General features: G+C 40.2%; 1 protein-coding gene across 1 annotated transcript in view; it reads right to left on the bottom strand.

Annotated features, from left to right (window-relative positions):
• prodh2 (proline dehydrogenase 2) overlaps positions 1-18,217 on the bottom strand; it is a 36,718-nt gene extending 18,501 nt beyond the window's left edge. The window contains exons 1-3 of the mRNA XM_034194663.1: positions 17,938-18,217; positions 5,028-5,218; positions 3,873-3,999 (exon numbers count right to left, since the gene is read on the bottom strand). Of these exons, the coding sequence (XP_034050554.1) occupies positions 3,873-3,999; positions 5,028-5,218; positions 17,938-18,174 (555 nt within the window). The 5' untranslated portion in view covers positions 18,175-18,217. The remainder of the gene's footprint in view (positions 1-3,872; positions 4,000-5,027; positions 5,219-17,937) is intronic.
• Between the last annotated feature and the right edge of the window lie 5,003 nt (positions 18,218-23,220).

The following is a 23,220-nucleotide window of genomic DNA, read 5'->3' as shown; positions in this document are numbered from 1 at the left end:
CCGGCTGGACTCTGTAACTGCTGTTGGACTGTGCTGGCAGTGCACCAACTTCCCACATGTGCGCAACTTTCAGATGCAGCCAGACTTTGTCTTTTCTCTTCTTTAAACTCCATTTTGTTGTCATTTTACTTGATACGCATCGTAACACAACTATAGTTAGATTATCATTATGGGACGGCGTTTCACATGGGATTTATTTATCCCAGAGGTGGATTATGCATTTCTCAGCTGATCGACATTGCCAGCACACACACAAAGTACCACAAGTGAGTTACATGTTTATTTATGTCATCATATGCTGGGCAAACATTTCCACATCATACCTTCTATAGACTTAGGAGGTGTATGTGTAATAATACCTGTGTTACAGTGGTGACATCCTGTTCAGCTGCATTTCTGGGTGCTGCACTGAGCCTCTGATGCGCCTACAGTGCCACATGTTATTAAATAACAACATTTCCTTCGCCCTCCCTGGCCGGGGTCCAGCGGAGATGGACAAACGTGACGCAACATGTCGACAGGCTTTGCTGTGACCATTCGATCTCAGAGCTCAATCAACCATGATCAGATCGTTTCAGATGCTGTTTTGATGCCATCAGAATATGTAAATTGCGGTCAGATGGTTGTCAGATTACACATGGATCGCCGTCGGAATAGGTGTCCCATCTCGACGGTGCCCAGAGAGTTTTGAACATGTGTATCACACTCAGGGCCGTCGGCCAATTTTGACCAACTGTGTCGACTTCTGCAGATGGCTGTCAGAATGTTTTGGAACTGAAATCCGACACTTTTCGGACGTGCGCCAATTCATAAGTCCAACGCCACTCTGCGTGATCCCGGCTATGTGTGACGGGGGTATGATGGAAATTATTGGTTGAGCTAATAGGAATAATAAATGGAATAGTTTTGACTGTGTTGAATGCTTAGTCTCCAAAGTAAAGGTCAAATAAGGTCAACGTTCATTGGATTCTGTGACATGTGACATATGTTACCCTGTAACGTGATAACTAAGCATGATACATGGTCCAAACCATTTCTTTTTAAAACTCTGTTAACTCAACTGATAATTTTCATCACTATTTACCAAAATTGGAGCAATTTTAACTTTTGACCCCTGTACAAACTGAAACTGACCTTTGTCACCATTTTTGCTGTTTTTCCCCCATAACTCCTGAACATTCAGTCATAGATAGTCCAAACTATACCTTTTTGGAATCTTTATGATCAGTCAAATAATGTGGTATATTTTTCAATATGATTGGAACATCTTTTAATTTTGAGACCGTTTTTTTTTTTCAAAAGAGTAATGTCTAAGGAGTATTTGTGCCGAATATGATGCATGTATCACTGTTTGCAGGATTCCGCTCTAAAGATTCTCTTATATGCTGCACTAGGTGGTGAGGTGAGCTCCCAGCAGCTCTTGCTTCTGGTGCCAAGCGCCCGGTCCCGCTGGCCCTGACCCGCTCCGGGGACAGTGTCAGGTGAGGGATTTGACTAGAATGGTCCACCTGTCAAACAGTAACATAGTTGTCAAACTCAGGGAGGACAGAAACCTCCCCTGGAGACTCCGGTAAAGTTAGAAAGATATTCACAGATTTGAAGTTCACAGCTCAATAAATCTTAAGAGAAACATTGTAGAAAAACAAACAACTCTAGTTTCTAACCTCAAGAAGGTAGACAACGAGCTACAGCCTTATTTTTATTCATATGAACCTTCTTGTGAGCTGAAAAAATAACATTGATTTGAACGAGCAGGCGGCTGTGAAACGGAAAGTGTAGGAACCATCTACAAAGTGCAAAAATGAACAGAGATCAGACAAAATATTCAATAAATTCAAGTGTGGTGTCACCAAATTCACTGAACACATCAATAGTCTCCTGTTGGTTATACTACAGCACTCAGTTTGTAAAAATGGATTTTAGTGATTTGGCCGAAGAGGGAAGTTTTGTTTAGATCCTGAAACGTGCTGCAAGTACAACATTTAGCAGCAGAAAAATAGTTCATATCTCTTCAAAGGAACAGTTTTGCTGACCTGTTACTCAGATACATCGGACATATAACTGGGTCAAAGGTCAGGAAAACCTTTGAACTGAATCACCTACACATTTGGGTTTTCTCAGTATTTGTACCTATTTGTGGTCTCTCCTTTCAGTTCTTGTTACTGAGATTTGAGTGGTGGGTGAATTTTGTTGTTTATCATGTTCCATTACTGTTGCTACAAACTTGCATCAGGCACATAATACCACCCCTGGCAAAAAGTATGGAATCACCGGCCTCAGAGGATGTTCATTCAGTTGTTTAATTTTGTAGAAAAAAAGCAGATCACAGACATGACACAAAACTAAAGTCATTTCAAATGGCAACTTTCTGGCTTTAAGAAACACTATAAGAAATCAAGAAAAAAATCTTATGGCAGTCAGTAACGGTTACTTTTTTAGACCAAGCAGAGGAAAAAAATATGGAATCACTCAATTCTGAGGAAAAAATTATGGAATTATCCTGTAAATTTTCATCCTCAAAACTAACACCTGCATCAAATCAGATCTGCTCGTTGACATTGAACCTGTGCCATGACATTGACCCTACGTGTCTTCTTGCAAGGAATGTTTTCGCAGTTTTTGCTCTATGGCAAGATGCATTATCATCTTGAAAAATGATTTCATCATCCCCAAACATCCTTTCAATTGTCCAAAATATCAACGTAAACTTGTGCATTTATTGATGATGTAATGACAGCCATCTCCCCAGTGCCTTTACCTGACATGCAGCCCCATATCATCAATGACTGTGGAAATTTACATGTTCTCTTCAGGCAGTCATCTTTATAAATCTCATTGGAACGGCACCAAACAAAAGTTCCAGCATCATCACCTTGCCCAATGCAGATTCGAGATTCATCACTGAATATGACTTTCATCCAGTCATCCACAGTCCACAATTGCTTTTCCTTAGCCCATTATAACCTTGTTTTTTTTTCTGTTTAGGTGTTAATGATGGCTTTCGTTTAGCTTTTCTGTATGTAAATCCCATTTCCATTAGGCGGTTTCTTACAGTTCGGTCACAGACGTTGACTCCAGTTTCCTCCCATTCGTTCCTCATTTGTTTTGTTGTGCATTTTTCGATTTTTGAGACATATTGCTTTAAGTTTTCTGTATTGACGCTTTGATGTCTTCCTTGGTCTACCAGTATGTTTGCCTTTAACATCCTTCCCATGTTGTTTGTATTTGGTCCAGAGTTTAGACACAGCTGACTGTGAACAACCAACATCTTTTGCAACATTGCATGATAATTTACTCTCTTTTAAGAGTTTGATAATCCTCTCCTTTGTTTCAATTGACATATCTCATGTTGGAGCCATGATTCATGTCAGTCCACTTGGTGCAACAGCTCTCCAAGGTGTGTTCACTCCTTTTTAGATGCAGACTAACGAGCAGATCTGATATGATGCAGGTGTTAGTTTTGGGGATGAAAATTTACAGGGTGATTCCATAATTTTTTCCTCAGAATTGAGTGATTCCTTATTTTTTTCCTCTGCTTGGTCTAAAAAAGTAACCATTACTGACTGCCACAATCTTTTTTCTTGATTTCTTATAGTCTTTCTTAAAGCCAGAAAGTTGCCATTTGAAATGACTTTAGTTTTGTGTCATGTCTGTGATCTGCTTTTTTTCTACAAAATGAAACAACTGAATGAACATCCTCCGAGGCCGGTGATTCCATAATTTTTGCCAGGGGTTGTATGATGCCAGCAGTTTCTGAGATCATGTGATGACTTGAAACGATATTTAGAACCATTGTTCTTGACAAACTGTCGTCCACAAAATGTGACCAAATGAAGTGACGTGATGATGTGGGACAGTAAATGTTGTCTCACGCAGAGCTCCGGGCTGAGCAGCGCCGTGACCTTCAGCTGCATCATCGGGTCTTTGCTCCACGCATTGCTGTGGGACATTCGCACACATTCCAACATGGCCTCCATGTTGTCGTCATATCGCTTCTCCCTGGAGACAGTACACCAGCAATATTATTCTTCATTATACTTTACTTTTTGATCAATATACTTTACTTTTTAGAACAGTGTGAAAGAGAAATATAATAAAACAGTCAGCATTAGATGTGATATACAGCTGGGTCCAGGAATATTTGGATACTGATAAAGTTGTGTTCAGTGGTAAAGTACTTAGATATTTCCCTATTAAAAGTGACACCACTGTAGAAATACTCTTACAAGCAAAAAATTTCAAGGAGACTTTCAGATACAGGAGTAATCAAGGACTGAGCCAACAACGTTATAGTTTCAGAACATCATTCGCAACCATCTGTACCATTGACCAAACCAGGTTCACAGGCCAAGGCTGTCGAGCTGGGTTCAAGTCCTGGTCATGCTTCATGTCTGTGTTTTTGAACAAGACACTTAAAATGCATTGACTCAGTCCACCCAGCTATAAACAGGTACCTGGCTTGGCTGGAGAAGTAACCTGTGTTGGACTGGCATTCCGAATTGTAGATTCTCATCCGCTTCATGTTACCAAACCAAAGGATAAGCACCAACACCAAAGAACCTCAGGACCTACAGTACCAGTTAAAAATGAATAATTTGGGTGTCGTGTCGCCATATCTTGCACTGCAGATAATAAGTGTTACAAGTGTGCTGGAGAAATACCATTTCAAGGCAAATGGCCAAATTAAGAACACCCTGCAAGATGCAAGCATATTGAATTAAAAGTTGACACTCAGAGGGTCGACCACAAGATGTCAACTATTTATGTGAGGAAAAATAACCCCAGATGCACAGAAGAAACAAAGATGAACTTATTCCAGAATGTGGGGAAGTGCAGATTATGAAGTGAGGAACCTTTTAAAATCTGGAGTCTACTTTTAAAGAAATGCAAGATTTTTTTTTTTTTTCAGCATGAAAGTGCTGATTCCTCTAACCTTCACCCAGTTTGAGTGTGAATTCCCTCTAGTTAAAGCTGAAAATCTGCATTTTGATCTTGAGTTGATGACTAGTGATGACAGTGAGCTGTACCCGGTGCTCTCTCCCAGATCCTCTTCAATCGGTACTGCCAGCATGGGCCTCAACCCCAGCCGGCTCATCTTCTCCATGGACTGTGAAATCTCACTCTCGCTCTCTCCTGCAACAAACTGAGAGTACACTGTAGGTCGCATCAGCAGGGCGAACCCCCTCCTCCCCAGGAGGGTGCGCGATATCGACATCAGCTGAAAGGAGAGAAGAACAGAAGGAGCAGAAGAACAACAAATAAAGCAGGAGAAACTCATGACATGGGGCTCGAATTTCTGTCACTAGGGTTAGAAAATGTGCAGCACACAATACTATGGAAAGGTGAGGTTTTTTGGAAAGGTGAGGTTTTTTTTCCACATCATTTAGCAGTTTTCTTTACTAGGTCAGTCTTTGTAAGCACCTGTTGAAAATTTGGTCACACTACAGTAGATTGGCATTTGATCAAAAACTAGTCGCTTTTTTCAGTAACTAGTGGCACTTTTGTCGGACCACTTCCAGCTACTACTTCTGTCAGTCCAGGCACCGCACTAGTAGGACCAAAGTCCCAACTAGTCTGATTTTGGATTCACTCATGACTAGGGCTGACGACTCCCTGAAAAATAAATAAGGGACACCTCGTTGGCATAGCCGGCTGGTGAATTTTTTTTTCTACCTTTTCTTGCGTGTGTGAAATGATTTTTAAACTATTTGAACCGTACTTTTCTTTCCAAATACGGGGCTATACCTTTTTTCAAGGGATGGATGGCTCGTAGCCCTCTGTTAGAAATAGTACTAAAGAAGTAGCACTAAATTTTTTATTAGTTAACTGCTGTTAGTGAGGAAAAAAGCTCTGATATGTTAACTAATCAAGCACCTCAATCCACCCTCCAAAATTCATTGGAGTGTTCCATGCCCTAATATCTATCTGTGGTGCAAATGTGGTGAGAATCCATGAAGTAGTTTTGACGTAATCCTTCAAAGCGTATAAAAAGTGAAATCTTGATCCAGAATCCAGATGCGGATCACCTCAAAAATTTAATAGGGTCTTCCATGGCCTATTATGTATCCGTGCTGAAATTTTGGTGAAAATCCATGAAGTAGTTTTGACATAATTCTTCAAAGAGTTCATAAAGGGAAATCTTGATCCACAATCCAACTCTGGATCCAGATCACCTCCAAAATTCAATGGAGTCTTCCATGCCCTAATATCTATGTGTGGTGCAGATTTAGTGAGAATCCGTGAAGTCGTTTTGACGTAATCCTTTAAAGACTATAGAAAGGAAAATCTTGATTCAGAATCTGGATCCAGATCACCTCCTAAATTCAGTGTAGTCTTCCATGCCATAATATCAATCTATGGTGCAAATGTGGTGAGAATCCATGAAGTAGTTTTGACATTAATCCTTCAAAGCGTATATGAAGAGAAATCTTGATCCAGGATCCGGATCCTGGTCATCTCCAAAATTTAATGGAGTCTTCCATCGCTTAACACGTGTCCGTGCTAAAAATTTAGTGAGAATCTGTGAGTAGTTTTGATGTAATCCTTCAACGACTTTATAAAGTGAAACTTGATCCACAATCTGGATCCGGATCACCTCCAAACTTTAATGGAGTCTTCGATGGCCTAATATCTATCTGTTTTGAAAACTTCATCAAACTACGTGCAGTAAGTTTGACGTAATCCTGCCAACAGTAATCTTTCAAAACCTACAAAGTCAAACTTGGTCCAGGATCTGGATCATCTCCAAAATTTAATGGCGTCTTCCTTGGTCTAATATCTATCTGTGGTAAAAATTTCGGCAAAATCCGTGCAGTTGTGTTGACGCAATCTTGTTAACAGGCAGACAGACAGACAGATAAATAAATAAATGCAGATGATTTTATTACGTCCTTGGCAGATGTAATTACCAAAATGTAATATATAATAATGAACCGAGATATCACAGAAATATTATAGAAATATTGCATTTTAATGAAATACACGTAAGCAGGCAACGCAACCAATGTGACAACATGTCGGCACTGAAATGTGCATAGGAGTACTCCTGGGTGTTCCTAGGAGAAGAACAAATCCTGGATAGGAAAACATTCAGGAATGCCACAGTCTTCATAAAAACTTCATAAGCAGGAATTAGGAAAAAATTTGTTCTGAAGAAAGGTTCATGAATGAGGCCCATAGTTGTTTACATTTTTTATTTTTCTTTGTGCTTCTGTTTTTCTTTAAGGGCACCATCACACATAGTGTGAAGTTTGGATGAAGTGCACACTTAGTGCGCATGACGTAGGAATCGTGTGCAAACTGTGTAATGTCATCCCTGTCTCCAACGCCTCATGTACCTGTTGCTACAACTATTTTTTCACACAAGTGCCTGAAGGACAAAGTGTGCGCTGTGTGAACCCATTGCACCCTCTCGTGGCAAGTGCCGGCCAAATTCCAGGTGACACACACGAACATCTAACACCGCTTGCATGGCACTTAGAAAATGGTTAGTCAGTCACACTCTTGGCACGATAACAGACTGTAGACAATCACTTCTGTACTCGCAGAGAATTTTGTCTAAGTCCCACACAAGTGTGGCTTTGGTCTGTGCGCTGAACTGACAGGAGGTGTGTCCTCCCACTGAAGCGGCTGTGGAAATCTTTGGATCTGGACATTCCAGCTGGACACCACGTACTGTGTTTGGACGGACATGGACTAACAACTGCCTACTGTGACACACGTGTGTCTGTTTGCTGTTATCAAGTGGACATAAATAAAAACATGTATCACTGTGGCGACGTGCTGCAGTGAGCGAGTGTGTGCACAGCATGCACATGGACAGGCTGCTCCCAGGTTGAAATGGACCGTCAGATCAGAACACGCAGCAGGCGATCTCACTGTCACGTCACCCACGTGAGCTCTTTTCCACATGATGCGGTGTCCACCGGCGCGTCGTCCACAAGATGCGCATGGCCAGTTGGAGACTTGCCAGCAGATGTGAACATGAATGAGACGAGTGAACTGCTTCTCATTCTTGTCATTTCATGACCGTATGTCTGTGACCATGGGTAATTTACAGAGAAACAGAACAGATGATATTTGTATTGCTTGCTTGATAAATGCAGCGTTTTTATATGGTGTGTAATTTTAATTTTTTTGTAATACTTCCATGTCCTTCCTGATATGAGGCAGATTCCTGCAGCCTTCAAAGAACAGCTCCATAGCTCAGTGGTAAAGTCGCTGACTGGGAATCAGAGCTTTTGAAAGCTGCGAGTTTGCATCCAGTGGGTGGTGTGATTTTTTTTTTTTTTCACATAAGTGGCGCGATGTGGTTCCGCAGATATTGGCAGGTTTTTATTTATTCCACATAAGCAGTGTGATGTGGTTTCACAGGTGCCAGCTGTTTATTTTTTTTTGTTGTTGTTTGTTTGTTTTTTCTTCCACATAAGCGGCGCAATGTGGTTCCACAGGTACCGCTGGTTTTTATTTTTTTATTTCTTCCACATAAGCGGCGCCATGTGCTGCACCTCGCACTGTTCCTGCTTGAAAGACACCGGCGTGTGCGTGAACTCTCGCACCAGGTTCGTGCACACCTTCCCATTGGCACAATATTTCATGGTGCACTAATTTCAAACAGTTTTGCACTGTTTCGCTGTCATCGACCAGACATCGACCAAACTTCGCACTATGTGTGAAGGGGCCCTTACAGGTGCTGTCTGACAGCATTCTATACATTGTACTGGTTGTAATCCAGATTCTTTTTTTTTTTTTCTTCATGTGCTGCAGCATCTTTTAAATTGAAAATATCAGTGACACCGTGGCGTACAGTATATCCAGAAAGTATTCACAGTGCATCACTTTTTCCACATTTTGTTATGTTACAGTCTGCTTCCAAAATGGAGTAAATTACTTTTTTTTTCTCTCTCTCAAAATTCTACTCACAACACATCATGATGACAACATGAAAAGTCTTGAAAATTTTGCAAACTTATATTACAAATAAAATACGAAGAACTCGCCTGTACATTCGCCCCCTTTGCTCCGTACTTTTTTGATGTATCTTTGGCAGCAATTACAGCCTCAAAGTCTCCTTAAATATGATGCCACAAGCTTGACACACCTATCTTTAGGCAGTTTTGCCACAGTCCTCTTTGCAGCACCTGTCAAGCTCCATCAGGTTGGATGGGGAGCGTCAGTGCACAGCCATTTTCAGATTTCTCCACAGATCTTTAATCAGATTCAGGTCTGGGCTGTGGCTGGGCCACTCAAGGACATTCACAGAGTTGTCCTGAAGCCACGTCTTTGATATCTTAGCTGTGAGTTTAGGGTCATTGTCCTGCTGAAAGATGAACTGTCGCCCCATTCTGAGGTCAAGAGCGCTCTGGGGCAGGTTTTCATCCAGGATGTCTCTGTACATTCCTCCATTCATCTTTCCCTCAATCCTGACTAGTCTCCCAGTTCCTGCCACTGAAAAACATCCCCACAGCATGATGCTGCCACCACCATGCTTCACTGTAGGGATGGTACCTGGTTTCCTCCAAACACGGCACTTAGCATTCACTCCAAAGAGTTCATTCATCAATCAGACCAGAGAATTTGGTTTCTCATGGTCTGAGAGTCCTTCAGGTGCCTTTTACTAAGGAGTGGCTTCCGTCTGGCCACTCTACCATACAAGCCTGATTTGTGGATTGCTGCAGAGATGGTTGTCCTTCTGGAAGGTTCTCCTCTCTCCACAGAGGAATTCTGGAGCTCTGACAGAGTGACCATGGGGTTCTTGGTCACCTCCCTGACTAAGGTCCTTCTCCCCCAATCGCTCAGTTTAGACGGGCGGCCAGCTCTAGAAAGAGTCCTTGTGGATCTGAACTTCTTCCATTTATGGATGATGGAGGCCACTGTGCTCATTGGCACCTTCAAAACAGCAGAAATGTTTTTGTACCCTTCCCTAGATTTGTGCCTTGAGACATTCCTGTCTCAGCGGTCTACAGACAATTCCCTTGACTTCATGCCTGGTTTGCGCTCTGACATGCACTGTCAACTGTGGGACCTTATATGTAGACTGGTGTGTGGTTTTCTAAATCCTGTCCAGCCAAGTGAATTTACCCCAGGTGGACTCCAGTTAAGCTGTAGAAACATCTCAAGGATGATCAGCGGAAACAGGAGGCACCTGAACTCAATGTTGAGCTTCATGGCAAAGACTGTGAATATGTATGTACATGTGATTTCTTAGTGGGGTTTTTTTTTATATATAAATTTGCAAAAATCTCAAAACCTTTTTTCACATTGTCGTTATGGCAACTGTATCATATTGTGTGTAGAATTTTGTGGGAAAATTTTGTTTCATCCATTTTTGAGAAAAGGCTGTAACATAAGAAAATGTGGAAAAGATGAAGCTCTGAATACTTTCCAGATGCACTGTAAGGCCGCATTTAAAACAAAAAACATAAGCATTAGTTTATCATCCACGCCCTCATGCCTAAATCGGCCCGCATAATTTTATTTATTTATTTTTTTTGGTGAATTTCATTGATGGCAGCACAGTTGATACAAGAATGGCACATTGCTTTGGCACATTGGCAAGTATGCTTTGGCAAAAGATGGCCGAAGTTTACCGAACCAGGCTCGGGACTTGCCAAAGTTGGTCGAGCGTGATGAAGTCACAACCTGACCCACGTGACTTCACGCAAGTGACCAAAATTTCATGCTATGATTGGTTGAGCATGATGATGTCATCGCATGACCCTATGTGACCCACTTTCGACAGCATGTTGAGGATAAAATGACAAAACACCAACTCGTCTGGGTGATCTCAGGTGATCCTCCGCCATCCCCAACTCACTGGAACCTCTGCTCATATTGCTCCCCAGACGAGTGGGTGTTTTGTTTTTATACCTCAGCCATGACTGTATTTTTACAAAACTGATACATTAAACAAGATTGAGGATCCATTTTGTGTGGAACTATTGTCCCTCCATCAACAAAGATGGCCGAAGGAAAGTAGTTCGGCACAACGTGAATCCAAAGCACCTGATACAGGAGGTATGGATCCACGGGTAAACCCGAGGATCCACATCCGGCTGAGGTATACGAGGTCTGTCCATAAAGTATCGTACCTTTTTATTTTTTTTCTCCCTCAGCCCCAACCAGTCCCAGCAGAAGACTGCCCCTCCCTGAGCCTGGTTCTGCTGGAGGTTTCTTCCTGTTAAAAGGGAGTTTTTCCTTCCCACTGTAGCCAAGTGCTTGCTCACAGGGGGTCGTTTTGACCGTTGGGGTTTTACATCATTATTGTATGGCCTTGCCTTACAATATAAAGCGCCTTGGGGCAACTGTTTGTTGTGATTTGGCGCTATATAAAAAAAAAATTGATTGATTGAAATGTGTGGCTTTCCATGACAAAATCTCTTGTTAAAAGTGAATTCTCCTGGAAAATGGCTGATGTCCAGCTCTTGTGATAACCTTCGAAAGAGCACACGACGGTCTCGTATCCACAGAGCCATCAGTTCAGAAATGGTCCGGTGGCTTGTGCCGCGTTGTCGCAGCTCGGAGCGCGGCACGCTGAGCGTCCTTAAAGGGGTCCTTAAAGGGGTCCTTAAAGGGGTCCTTAAAGCTGTACTAACAGACCTTATTCTCTGTGAAGCCCGTAAAATTTTCACCAGAAGCCAGATAAATTTTTCGAATGGTTTCCAGGTGCCAGTCTCTAACAGCTTCTGAAAAAATTCTGATGGAAAAAAACCCCAAATCATTCCACCATTTCCAGACAATGAAAATCCGACGACGGGGCGAGACCACTCCTTCCCAAGGCGTGCTCACAGGCGAATGACGTCACTGACAGGCGTGGAAAAACTCACGCATGCGCACTAGGGTTTAAGCTTGTCTGACGTGAAAACATATGAATCAAATCCATATAGTTTAAAAAAAATAAAAAGGTACGATACTTTATGGACAGACCTCGTAAATAAGCCTTTTCACCATCTCACTCTCTTCCGGGTTTGACGCGAGAGGTCAAAGGACAAGAGGTGTAAACTGTAGTCTTGAGACATCATGACTGACTGTGTGGGCAGCGAGAATGACAGACTTTGTTTATTTTTCCCGTTGGAGTGTTGATTCCTTGAAAGATTTTTGTGAAAATGTGGTATTAGTGTCCAAGGAAAAAAAACTGAAGCTTATGTTGCACATGAGCCCGACTCGACCCACTGCCAACCCAGGCAGTGTTTATTCGTAAACGGAATCAGCTGATCACTGTTTCGCTTTGTGGACCTCTGTAAATCTTGCTCACTACGTTCATGTTTCTGAGAGAGTGAAATAAATTATTTGTGAAGAATAAAATAAAATTAATCACGGATGTGGTTGGTGAATGACACATGAATGGTGTCTCTAGTAAAAAATCATGAAGTAACTGCCTGGTCCATTTCCCTGCATGTTCGGTGTCATTTATTAGGTTTATAGGCACATGTGCCTGTGATTTGGATCAATGAATAATGGACACAGGTGGGACAAAATGCACTGATTTGTATCACAACAGAACAAGGTGACAGATTACGCTGCCCTATTAAAAGATGACGACGGCAAATCATTCCCTGACCTGATAAACAAACTCGAGTCTGGCTGGCTGGATGATAAGAGCAACAGGACTCGATATGGCACTGCCACACATAGCCAGACAACCGGTGTCACAGACCGAATGGTCCGCCCCTAAAATCGGCCCACCTTTTGCATCTGCGCATGCGTCATTTTGGACCACAGCAGCTCGTCTGAGATAGAGTCTCTTCACCCAAAGCAATCAAATGGATTAATGGGATTAATTAACCATCAGATGATAAAGGTAAAACCTTTTAAATCATTCTAAAGTCAGTTTTAAGCAGAAACAAGGCGAAATTCCATGACGCTTTGAAATGTCCGACATGCAGTGAATGCATCAGCTAGCAGCTCATTTAGCCACGGCGCTCTAATCCTTTCCGACGCATTTTATGATGAAATAATGCTGAATTTATGTGGAAATGATTGTTGTAGAAAAGCTTCAGATGTCTGTCAATGAGATAGATGATGACTGGAGTGCAGTTTGAAGCAGGAACGAGGTGATAATCCGTGACCCGCGTCATCAGGGGGATCGATTTTTAGGGGGACCGTTCGGTTGGCAACATCTGCCCTGAATTGGGCCAGATACTGAACTCTCTCCTAGCCTGTGATTGGTTGGTAGCCTAGATGCTGACGTCAGCCTCACTTTGATGTGGTGCAAGTGCTGCTTTCCTATTGGTCATTTAGGAATGGGAATTCCCACTCCAAAATGGAGGCCAGTATCTGGCCCAATTCAGGGCTGGTTGTCAGGCTATGCCACACCTTTATCCCGCGTACGGCTGCACAAGGGCCAGATGCTGCACTGGGTGCTGCTGGACGCTGCGTTATAGAAATAATTATTTTGTAGCGGATGAATAATTTGCTCTCAGAGATTGACTGATAAAACCATCTCTAATCTAAATTTAATCTAATCTAAATTTAAATTAGCCCATTTTTGTCAATATGCATATCAAATTACGTTTCAACTTATAACAATTCCAAAAATATATTGTTTGTTATGCACCTGACCTCACATGAGGGCGCTATGGCCCGAAATATCAAAAGGTCAACGAACGTTTGATAATTTGAAAAACTGGTAGAAACCTTTAACTATGATCAATTTTTATATATTGGTGTCAAATGAAATGTTTTTCAGCATGAGAAATTCATCTAAGCACTTAAAAAAATTAAAAATTAAATTCTTGGGCTTGAAATTTTAAGATGACTCCACTAATCAACCAGGGTAGGTCCTAGCAAAAGTAAAATTAGGACAATGTCACTTATCAAAAATTGTCAGAAATTGCTATCTATGATTTAATGAAAATTCTGCAAAATGGAAACTAACAATTTCAAATTTTGTGCAGATGATGATTAGCAGTCTTAATAAACACTGACGTAATTGGTCAATGAGGATGACCAGGTATGTGAAGAAATAAGGCTTCAATAAACTGTTTACTAGTCTCATTGGTATTCAAGTTCATAAATAATATATTAAATCAAATTGAAATTTTGATGGTAAGTAGGCCTACCTCATAACAGCCTTTCATGTTTTTCATCACTATCTTCACTATCACAAGCTTTGTTGTGATTTGGTGCTATGTAAATGAAATAAATTGAAATTGAATATCTTAAAAGTACTGAGTAAAGAGTTCAGTGCCCTCCGTTATGGACATGACCTTATTTCATGCTGAATATAATAATTATAACAGGTGGATTTCCTTACTCTGTACTTTCTCTTGGAATTAGCAAGGTATTTTCTATCCTCAAATCGGACACATTAACCATAAGTGTAAGATGACAGATTAATATGATTTACTTAGAATCGACTTAAAAACCTTGACATTCCTTTAGCTGCATAGAAACTCCCGCAAACTGAACATCATAGGTGTGATACCCTCTTGTGTGATGCTTGTCTTCAAGAAATTTACTGATCTTATTGGCTTTCTATTGGCAAGTAAAATGTTATTTTTATATTTGACTTTGATATAATATTTATAACAAATGAGAAAATTTGTAAATAGGTTATCTATTGAAATCAGTTAATATACATATTATTTATGTAAATAAATAAAATAGAATTTTCAGTGTATGTGCTGTTGTTGTCAATACACTTATATTCACTCATAGCAATAATTTGTGAATATCACTGTACAGGTGAGGCATTATAAGTTTAATCATCATTGTTTTTGTTTTTTTATTTGTTCATTCTTATAAAAGAACCATGTATAGGTCATTCATCATGCTGAACTACATGAAACCAGACGCTCCACCATCACCTCTGCAGCATGGATGGAAATTACAAGAGGGTAAATTTTCGCTATTGCGTTATTCCAAGCCAGGGAACAACTGACATTGCAGAATCTGACACAGGTTCAGAAACTAGTGCTTGTGACAAAGATTCTGACTTTGCTTCTGATGGATACAACACTGAGTAGTATGATGTGATAAACCAGTGTGCGTTTGACACTTAATTCTTGCATTTTTGTACAAATAATGGTAGCCATTTTGAAATTACATAGTCAAGCTTGTCATTTACAGTATGTTTGTCAAAAGTACTTAAATGAATTTCTCATGTAGGAAAACATATGATTAGACACCAATAACATCAAAATTGGTCAAGGTTAACCTTTTTTACTAAATTTTCATATCTTAAGATTGTTGACGTTTTGATATTTCCGGCCATAGCACCGTCAGTTGAGCTAGAAGGCATAGCAAACATCATTATATCATCATTATAAGTAGACAAGCAATTTGATATGCATATTGCTTGTTTGGATGATTATAAATTTTGACCCTTGTTTGAACTTTGTTGTGCCCTCCCAAAAATGCCTGGAAGTTTGAAGAGGGCAGCCCAAGTAAAAAATGTTCAAAATCCATTAGGGTACCCAAACCACTTCCAAACCTTTGTTCCCAGCATTTGGTCACAGGGTCTACAGGCTGGTCTTCTACTATAAGGCATTTCTGGGTGGGGTTTACCTAAACTGACCTACCTAAAATAAACTGTTTCGTTGGGGTGAGAACAGGTGTCAAATCCAGCTTCAGAAAGTAAAAACCCTCCCATGTGTTGCTTCTACCTGTGCACCTAAAACAGGTGATCTCAATAATGAGCTCATCCACCTGCCTGAAGAGCTCAACTAATTACAATCAGCAGGTTTATTGGGAAGATGGAACAAATATGTGGCTGGACTTTTACTTTCTGAAGTTGGATTTGACACCTCTGGATGGGAACAGTTGGTAGAGGCTTTGAGCAGAGTTTCTCCCCGTCATTTTAACATGCATTGATTGTCAGTGTCAGCGGTTGTTTACAGTTTGATTGAAATGTCAAGTGGTTAAGCAAAGTTAAAGTTTCCTCTGCTTGTAATAGCTAAAAATGCTATAACATAGGTGTAAGCTTATTTGTTTATTTGTGTTACAGTTGATGTAGTCTGTGTTTATAAAAGTTTGGGCACCCCTGATAATTTCCATGATTTTCCTTTATAAATCACTGTTTGTTTGGATCAGCAATTCCAGTTAAATATATCATATAGCAGACAAACACAGTGATATTTGAGAAGTGAAATGAAGTTTATAGGATTTACAGAAAGTGTGCAATAATTAGGCAGGTGCATACATTTGGGCACCCCAACAGAAAAAAAATACATCAATATTTAGTAGATCCTCCTTTTGCAGAAATAACAGCCTCTAAACACTTATAGGTTCCAATGAGAGTTTGGATTCTGGTTGAAGGTATTTTGGACCATTGTTCTTTACAAAACATCTCAGGTTTGTTGGTTTCCGAGCATGGACAGCCCCCTTAAAATCACACCACAGGTTTTCAATAATATTCAGGTCTGTGGACTGAGATGGCCGTTCCAGAATATTGTACTTGTTCTTCTGCATGAACGCCTTAATAGATTTTGAGCAGTGTTTAGGGTCATTGTCTTGTTGAAAGAGCCAGCCCAACTTCAACTTTGTCACTAATTCATGAACATTGTTCTCAAGAATCTGCTGATATTGGCTAGAATCCATGTGACCCTCAACTTGAACAACATTCCCAGTACCTGCACTGGTCACACAGCCACACAGCATGATGGAACCACCTCCAAATTTTACTGTAGGTAGCAAGTGTTTTTCTTGGAATGCTGTGTTCTTTTTCAGCCATGCATACCGCACCTTGTTATGTCCAAATAACTCAATTTTAGTTTCATCAGTCCACAGCACCTTATTCCAAAATGAAGCTGGCTTGTCCAAATGTGCTTTCGCATACCTCAAGCGACTCTGTGGCATGTATGCAGAAAAGGCTTCCTCTGCATTACAGTATCATCTAGCATCTCCTGGTGCAAAGTGCGCTGTATAGTTGAACGATGCACAGAGACACTATCTGCAGCAAGATCATGTAGTAGGTCTTTAGAGCAGGTCTGTGGGTTGACTATGACTTTCACCATCCTTCGCTTCAGCTTATGAGATTTTTCTTGGCCTGCCACTTCAGGCCTTAACTAGTACTGTGTCTGTTGTCTTCCAGTTCCTCACTATGTTCCTCACAGTGGAAATTGAGCTGTAATCTCTGAGATAGCTTTTTGTATCCTTCCCCTGAACTATGATGTTGAACAGTCTTTGTTTTCAGGTCATTTGAGAGTTGTTTAGAGGCTTCCATGTTGCCACTCATTAGAAGAGATGCAAAGAGGGGAAACATTTGTAAATAGCCACCTTAAATACCCTTTCTCGTGATTGGATTCACCTGTGTACGGATGTCAAAGGTCAATGAGCTTACCAAACCAAATTTGTGTTCCAGCAGTTAGTGCTAAATGTATTCAAATCAATAAAATGACAAGGGTGCCCAAATTTAGGCACCTGCCTAATTTTGTATAAATAATTATTGCACACTTTCTGTAAATCCTATAAACTTCATTTCACTTCTCAAATATCAGTCTGCTTGTCTGCTATACGTATGATATATTTAACTGAAATTTCTGATCCAGACAACCAATGATTTATAAAGGAAAATCATCAGGAGTGCCCAAACTTTGTCATACAACTGTAGTTTTATTCTTTACACACATTATTAACCCCCTCGAATCCACCATTAAAAATCTTACTGGGGGCACCAAATTGGCTAGGACTGGCATTAGTGACATTACAACTTATAACAATGAAGCTACTGAATATTTTTCGTGTCTTTCAGTTTTTGTGACGGTCTCTGCAATGTTATTTGTATAGCTCAGAGCACGGATTGTTTTGATGAAAATGAAGTTGTAACTCAGTGTTCCTTCTTTAAGTTACAAACTAGTGTTGATTGTTTTCTCAGTAACATTTTTCCAAACATTTCCCAAACTGCAGAGTCCAACATTCCTTTGGAAGGAGGGACAGACATCACAAAGAAACATCACTTTTCTTCCTCTTCTTGTACACAAAGAAGTCAGATCTCACCTTCCCACAGTTGTTGACCAGCAGTGGGAAGGAGCACAGGCGAAAGACTCCCAGAGCTCGGATCAGCTCAGGCCAACTCTTCACTTTGAACGCGCTGGAATCCTCAAAGATCAGAGTCCCAGAGACAGGGTTAGACTGCTTGGTCATCCCCATCCTGGAGGCAGAAGTTCCCAGCAGCCTCAGGTGAGGCAGTGAGGGATGTAAACGAGAGCACAGTATCTTCACCACCGGGGACATGAGCTTCTGTGCTGCCAGCTTGTACGTGGAATGCTGTACTTCCTATGCGCCTGAGGGGAGCTGTGCCTGGTGTACACGGAGTCAGGGGGACAACACGCCAGCAGGGTGGTTACACACCAGAAGGAAATGACAAATCAGCAGCATGAGAACAGATATGTGGCGTGGTCGACCAACATGAACATCAGTTAATAAGTGACTAAAGGGAAAATTGAGTAATCGTTAGGTTAACCATTAGTATGCCAACACAAACGGGATGGAAATAAGTACTTATTTTTAAAAAATGGGTAGGAAAACTGTATCCTGTTGAATCTGACACTAAATGTATTTATTTTGTTACAATTAAGTTAAATCTAAAGGTCAACTTTAGCCACCAATGACCAGGGATTCAACTTATATACCAATCCAAAAATGGGTTAAATACACTTTTTTATTGAAACGCATTTACTGTTACATTTGGGCTTAGCAGTGTGTAACTGAACCCCAAAAGCAGGCAGCCAGGAAACAGCAGGTACAGGTGCAAAAACCAAGATGCTTTAATAATCCACCGTGAAAACAACATGACAACAGTGCCAGGGCAAGAGTTCAAACAAAGAGATGGGAGGCGATTACAAGATGAGGACCAAACAGATGAAATGTAACAAACACAGAACATACTTATACAGTAACCAGGGTGGAAACAAACACACGTCACTGTGGCAATGGACCGGCAACTGAATAGCAACAAAGGTGTGGATTAAAAAAAAACTTTAACAACAGATGTGAGGAACCAATGAGAATGCGAAAAGTCGGGACACAAGGTTAACAAAACACCAAAAGGTACGCGGAAATAAAACCTGATCAAGAAACAAAACCTGAGGCATAAAGATAATTTAAGAACATAAAATGCTGAAACAACCATTTACTGTTACATTTGGGCTTAGCAGTGTTAACTGAACCCCAAAAAGCAGGCAGCCAGGAAACAGCAGGTACAGGCGCAAAAACCAAGATGCTTTAATAATCCACCGTGAAAACAACATGACAACAGTGACAGGGCAAGTAAAAGAGTTCAAACAAAGAGATGGGTGGCGATTACAAGATGAGGACCAAACAGATGAAATGTAACAAACACAGAACATACTTATACAGTAACCAGGGTGGAAACAAACACACGTCACTGTGGCAATGGACCGGCAACTGAATAGCAACAAAGGTGTGGATTAAAAAAAACTTTAATTAACAACAGATGTGAGGAACCAATGAGAATGCGAAAAGTCGGGACACAAGGTTAACAAAACACCAAAAGGTACGCGGAAATAAAACCTGATCAAGAAACAAAACCTGAGGCATAAAGATAATTTAAGAACATAAAATGCTGAAACAACCATAGAACTTAAAGACACCCAAACCATGAAAAACTAATCATACAGTGATCGAATAACAAACTGTGCAATAACCAAAACTAAGTCCAAGAACATACGTGGAAAATAAACACGGAACTCAAAATAGAATGAAGTGTAAACACGAATAACTACATAAAGAACTACAGAGCAAAAAACCACATTAACATGAAGAACTGTGAACGGGGGACACACACCTGCACAACTTAGACATGCACCACAGGCGCACACACATACACGACCTGGACCCACATGATTGACAACGAGGACACACACACACTGAAACCAAAGGAGATGCATGGGCATCAGACAGAACACCACAGGGACCCACACGGGAGACAGACAGAGAGAGGATACACACAAAATACAAAAAGGGACACAGGCAAATCCAGATACTCACAGACACAGACAGATAGGACACAGATCAGGAGCACACACACATATATAAACCACAGAGACAAACACAAGCATAACTGAGAGGACACACCCACAACATGTACATGTACAACCACTTTGCAAACGTTGCAGGTACATGTGGAAAGCTGCCAAATATCAAGTGTTTATAATGAATATGTTAAATGTGTCCACTTTTAGCCAGTAACATTATTTTAGTTGATAAATCTCTGCAGTTTATTTAATTAAGGTGTGCCAACTATTTAAACAAACAGGATTTTGAACAAAATGAAGAATTTTGATCTGATTTGGATCAAACTTGGTGGAATTATATGAGGATCAGCCAAGGACAAAGTTATCTGATTTTGAGGAAAAAGTCCAAATTTGGGGCCATTGCATATAATGGAGATATTTACAATAGCATGGCTATTTTGAGGCATTGGTTAAAGATACACCTGTGGTTACTATTAAACACCAATATAAAGTCACATATAATCTAAAAATACACCTTACAGTATGTAAATGTGAAACACATTCAGAAGACTTTGCACTTCAGAAACTGGCTGCCATTTTTGGAAGGGTGCTGTGTGCTCAGACGCGGTTTTTTGATGCGGGCGAAGCGGGCAGCTGCCCTGGGTGCATTTTTTTTCGTGGCACACAGGGGTTGGCACAAACATTTAATAAAACATATATGTAATTATCAAATGTTTTTGTTAACCTTCACCACATAACCTGGTTGTTTAACAAATATAAGCTAATTTAACAAAATATACAATTAAATGTATTTGTATTTTACAGTATATTCTGTTCAATATCTAAACAACTGAGGTATGTTGGGCCAGTTACCAAACTACATTAAGTGAATATAGCAGAGTGTGAAAGTGCCAAATCAAATTATTTGATGTGAGATTTGAGTTCTTTACTGTTTTATGAGCCGTCTGAACATCTCAAGTTTAATTTCTGTGGTTTTCTTGTTACCTTTTTCCTTTGTGTATGTGCTCGGAGATCAGATTCAGTTCTGATATCATTCTGCTTTCTACGTCATCACTGGTGATATGACTGCTTTAAGATCAGATAATGATCACTTAGAAAGAAAAAACAAAACAAAGATTCAGGAACAAATATTACAAGAACTCAGAAATGGGTGGAGTCTCATCAGAAACTGTAACGATGAAACCAGGGCCAGACTGACTGACGGTTGATAACAGATAAGTAAGAAAATGGTGAGACCACTTTTCACCTTTAAAAATGCACAACTGTATTAGGTGGTTTTACAAACATCAAGCTAAATATTTAGCTAAATGTTGAGGCAAATATGCACCTTAATAAAAGAAATAATCGTTCCTCCCTAAAAGACAGATTAATATAGCATCTAATGACACACATTTAGCATGTGATGGCATGTTCAAATTTGCAATTCAAGGATGTTTTGTATACGAGTTATATTGTAGCCTGCAGTCTTTTGATGTCAATTTCAATTGCAATTTCAGTGGCACTTCTAAAATATTTAAAATAATAATAAAGTAAGAAAAAATTACATCAGTCCACAGCACCTTATTCCAAAATGACGCTGGCTTGACCAAATGTGCTTTAGCATACCTCAAGTGACTCTATTTGTGGCGTGTACACAGGAAAGACTTTCTCTGCATTACAGCATCATACAGCATCTCCTTGTGCAAAGTGTGCTGTATAGTTTAATGATGCACAGAGACACTATCTGCAGCAAGATCATGTTGTAGGTCTTTGGAGCAGGTCTGTGGGTTGACTATGAGTGTTCTCACCAGCCTTCACTTCAGCTTATCTGAGATTTTTCTTGGCCTGCCTCTTCAGGCCTGAACTAGTACTGTGCCTGTGGTCTTCCATTTCCTCACTATGTTTCTCACAGTGGAAAATGACATCTGAAATCTCTGAGACAGCTTTTTGTATTCTTCCCCTAAACCATGATGTTGAACAATCTTTGTTTTCAGGTAATTTGAGAGTTGCTTAGAGGCTCCCATGTTGCCACTCATTCGAAGAGATGCAAAGAGGGGAAACATTTGTAAATGGCCACCTTAAATACCCTTTCTCATGATTCACTTGTGTACGGAGGTCAAGAGTCAATGAGCTTACCAAACCAATTTTGTGTTCCAATAATTAGTGCTACATGTATTAAAATCAATAAAATGACAAGGGTGCCAAAATGTATATACCTGCCTAATTTTGTTTAAATAATTATTGCACACTTTCTGTAAATACTATGAACTTCATTTCACTTCTCAAATATCAGTCTGTCTGCTATATGATATATTTAACTGAAATTTCTGATCCAGGCAACCAATGATTTATAAAGGAAAATCATGAAAATTATCATGGGTGCCCAAACTTTTGCATACAACTGTAGTTTTATTCTTTACACACATCATTAACTCCCTCACATCCGCCATTAAAAATCTTGCCGAGGGCATGAAATTGGCTAAGGCTGGCACTAGTGACAACTTATAACAATGAAGCTCGTATTTTTGGTGTCTTTCAATTTTTGCACTGTGTAGACGGAAACCTCATTTCACTTCTCAAATATCAGTGTGTTCATCTCCTATATGATAACTGAAATTTCTGATCCAGACAACCAATGATTTATAAAGGAAAATAGTGAAATTTATCAGGGGTGCCCAAACTTTTACATACAGCTGTAGGTATATAGTAATTTAACATCTGTCTGGGTGACATGGTAAGAAAGAAACAAAACTTCTAGAGGGTAATTTAAACTTAAATGGTTGTTTAAAAAAAAAACAGCCAGCAAGCCAGTCATGTGAGAAAGTCATTAGCGATCTGTAGCTGTCCTCATCTGTGTTCTGTAACCTGACATGCTGAAAGTCTGAACTTATTGCTGACAAACTGAGCGTGAACACATTAGTGATTCATGGTGTCAATCTAACTACCTCTGCAGACTGACAGGGGAGGAGCAGAGCTTAGGTGACTGCATGTTTGAAAAGCTGCCAATATATTTTAGGAGTGAGTCCTTTTACCTGTGACACAGGTTTAACTTTATTCTCACTTTATGACATCACAAAGTCAAAATCTCTGACTGCCCTCCTTTGTCAGTTGGTGGAGGTAAATATGGTTACCGGAGCATTCTCGTTCTGCACGTTAAATAAATAAGATGATTTGCATCTTGTACCTGAACACACTGAGAAGAGATATCTGAGCATTACAATCAGATTTATGTTTAATGTTTCAGACTGCAGAGGATGGTGCACAAATATTTACACATTAGTATCAACTTCATGAATCTGTTGAT

The sequence above is a fragment of the Thalassophryne amazonica genome, chromosome 18, assembly GCF_902500255.1.
Source record: "Thalassophryne amazonica chromosome 18, fThaAma1.1, whole genome shotgun sequence".
Lineage (NCBI taxonomy): Eukaryota > Metazoa > Chordata > Actinopteri > Batrachoidiformes > Batrachoididae > Thalassophryne > Thalassophryne amazonica.
This window is presented reverse-complemented; position numbering and strand designations above follow the sequence as displayed.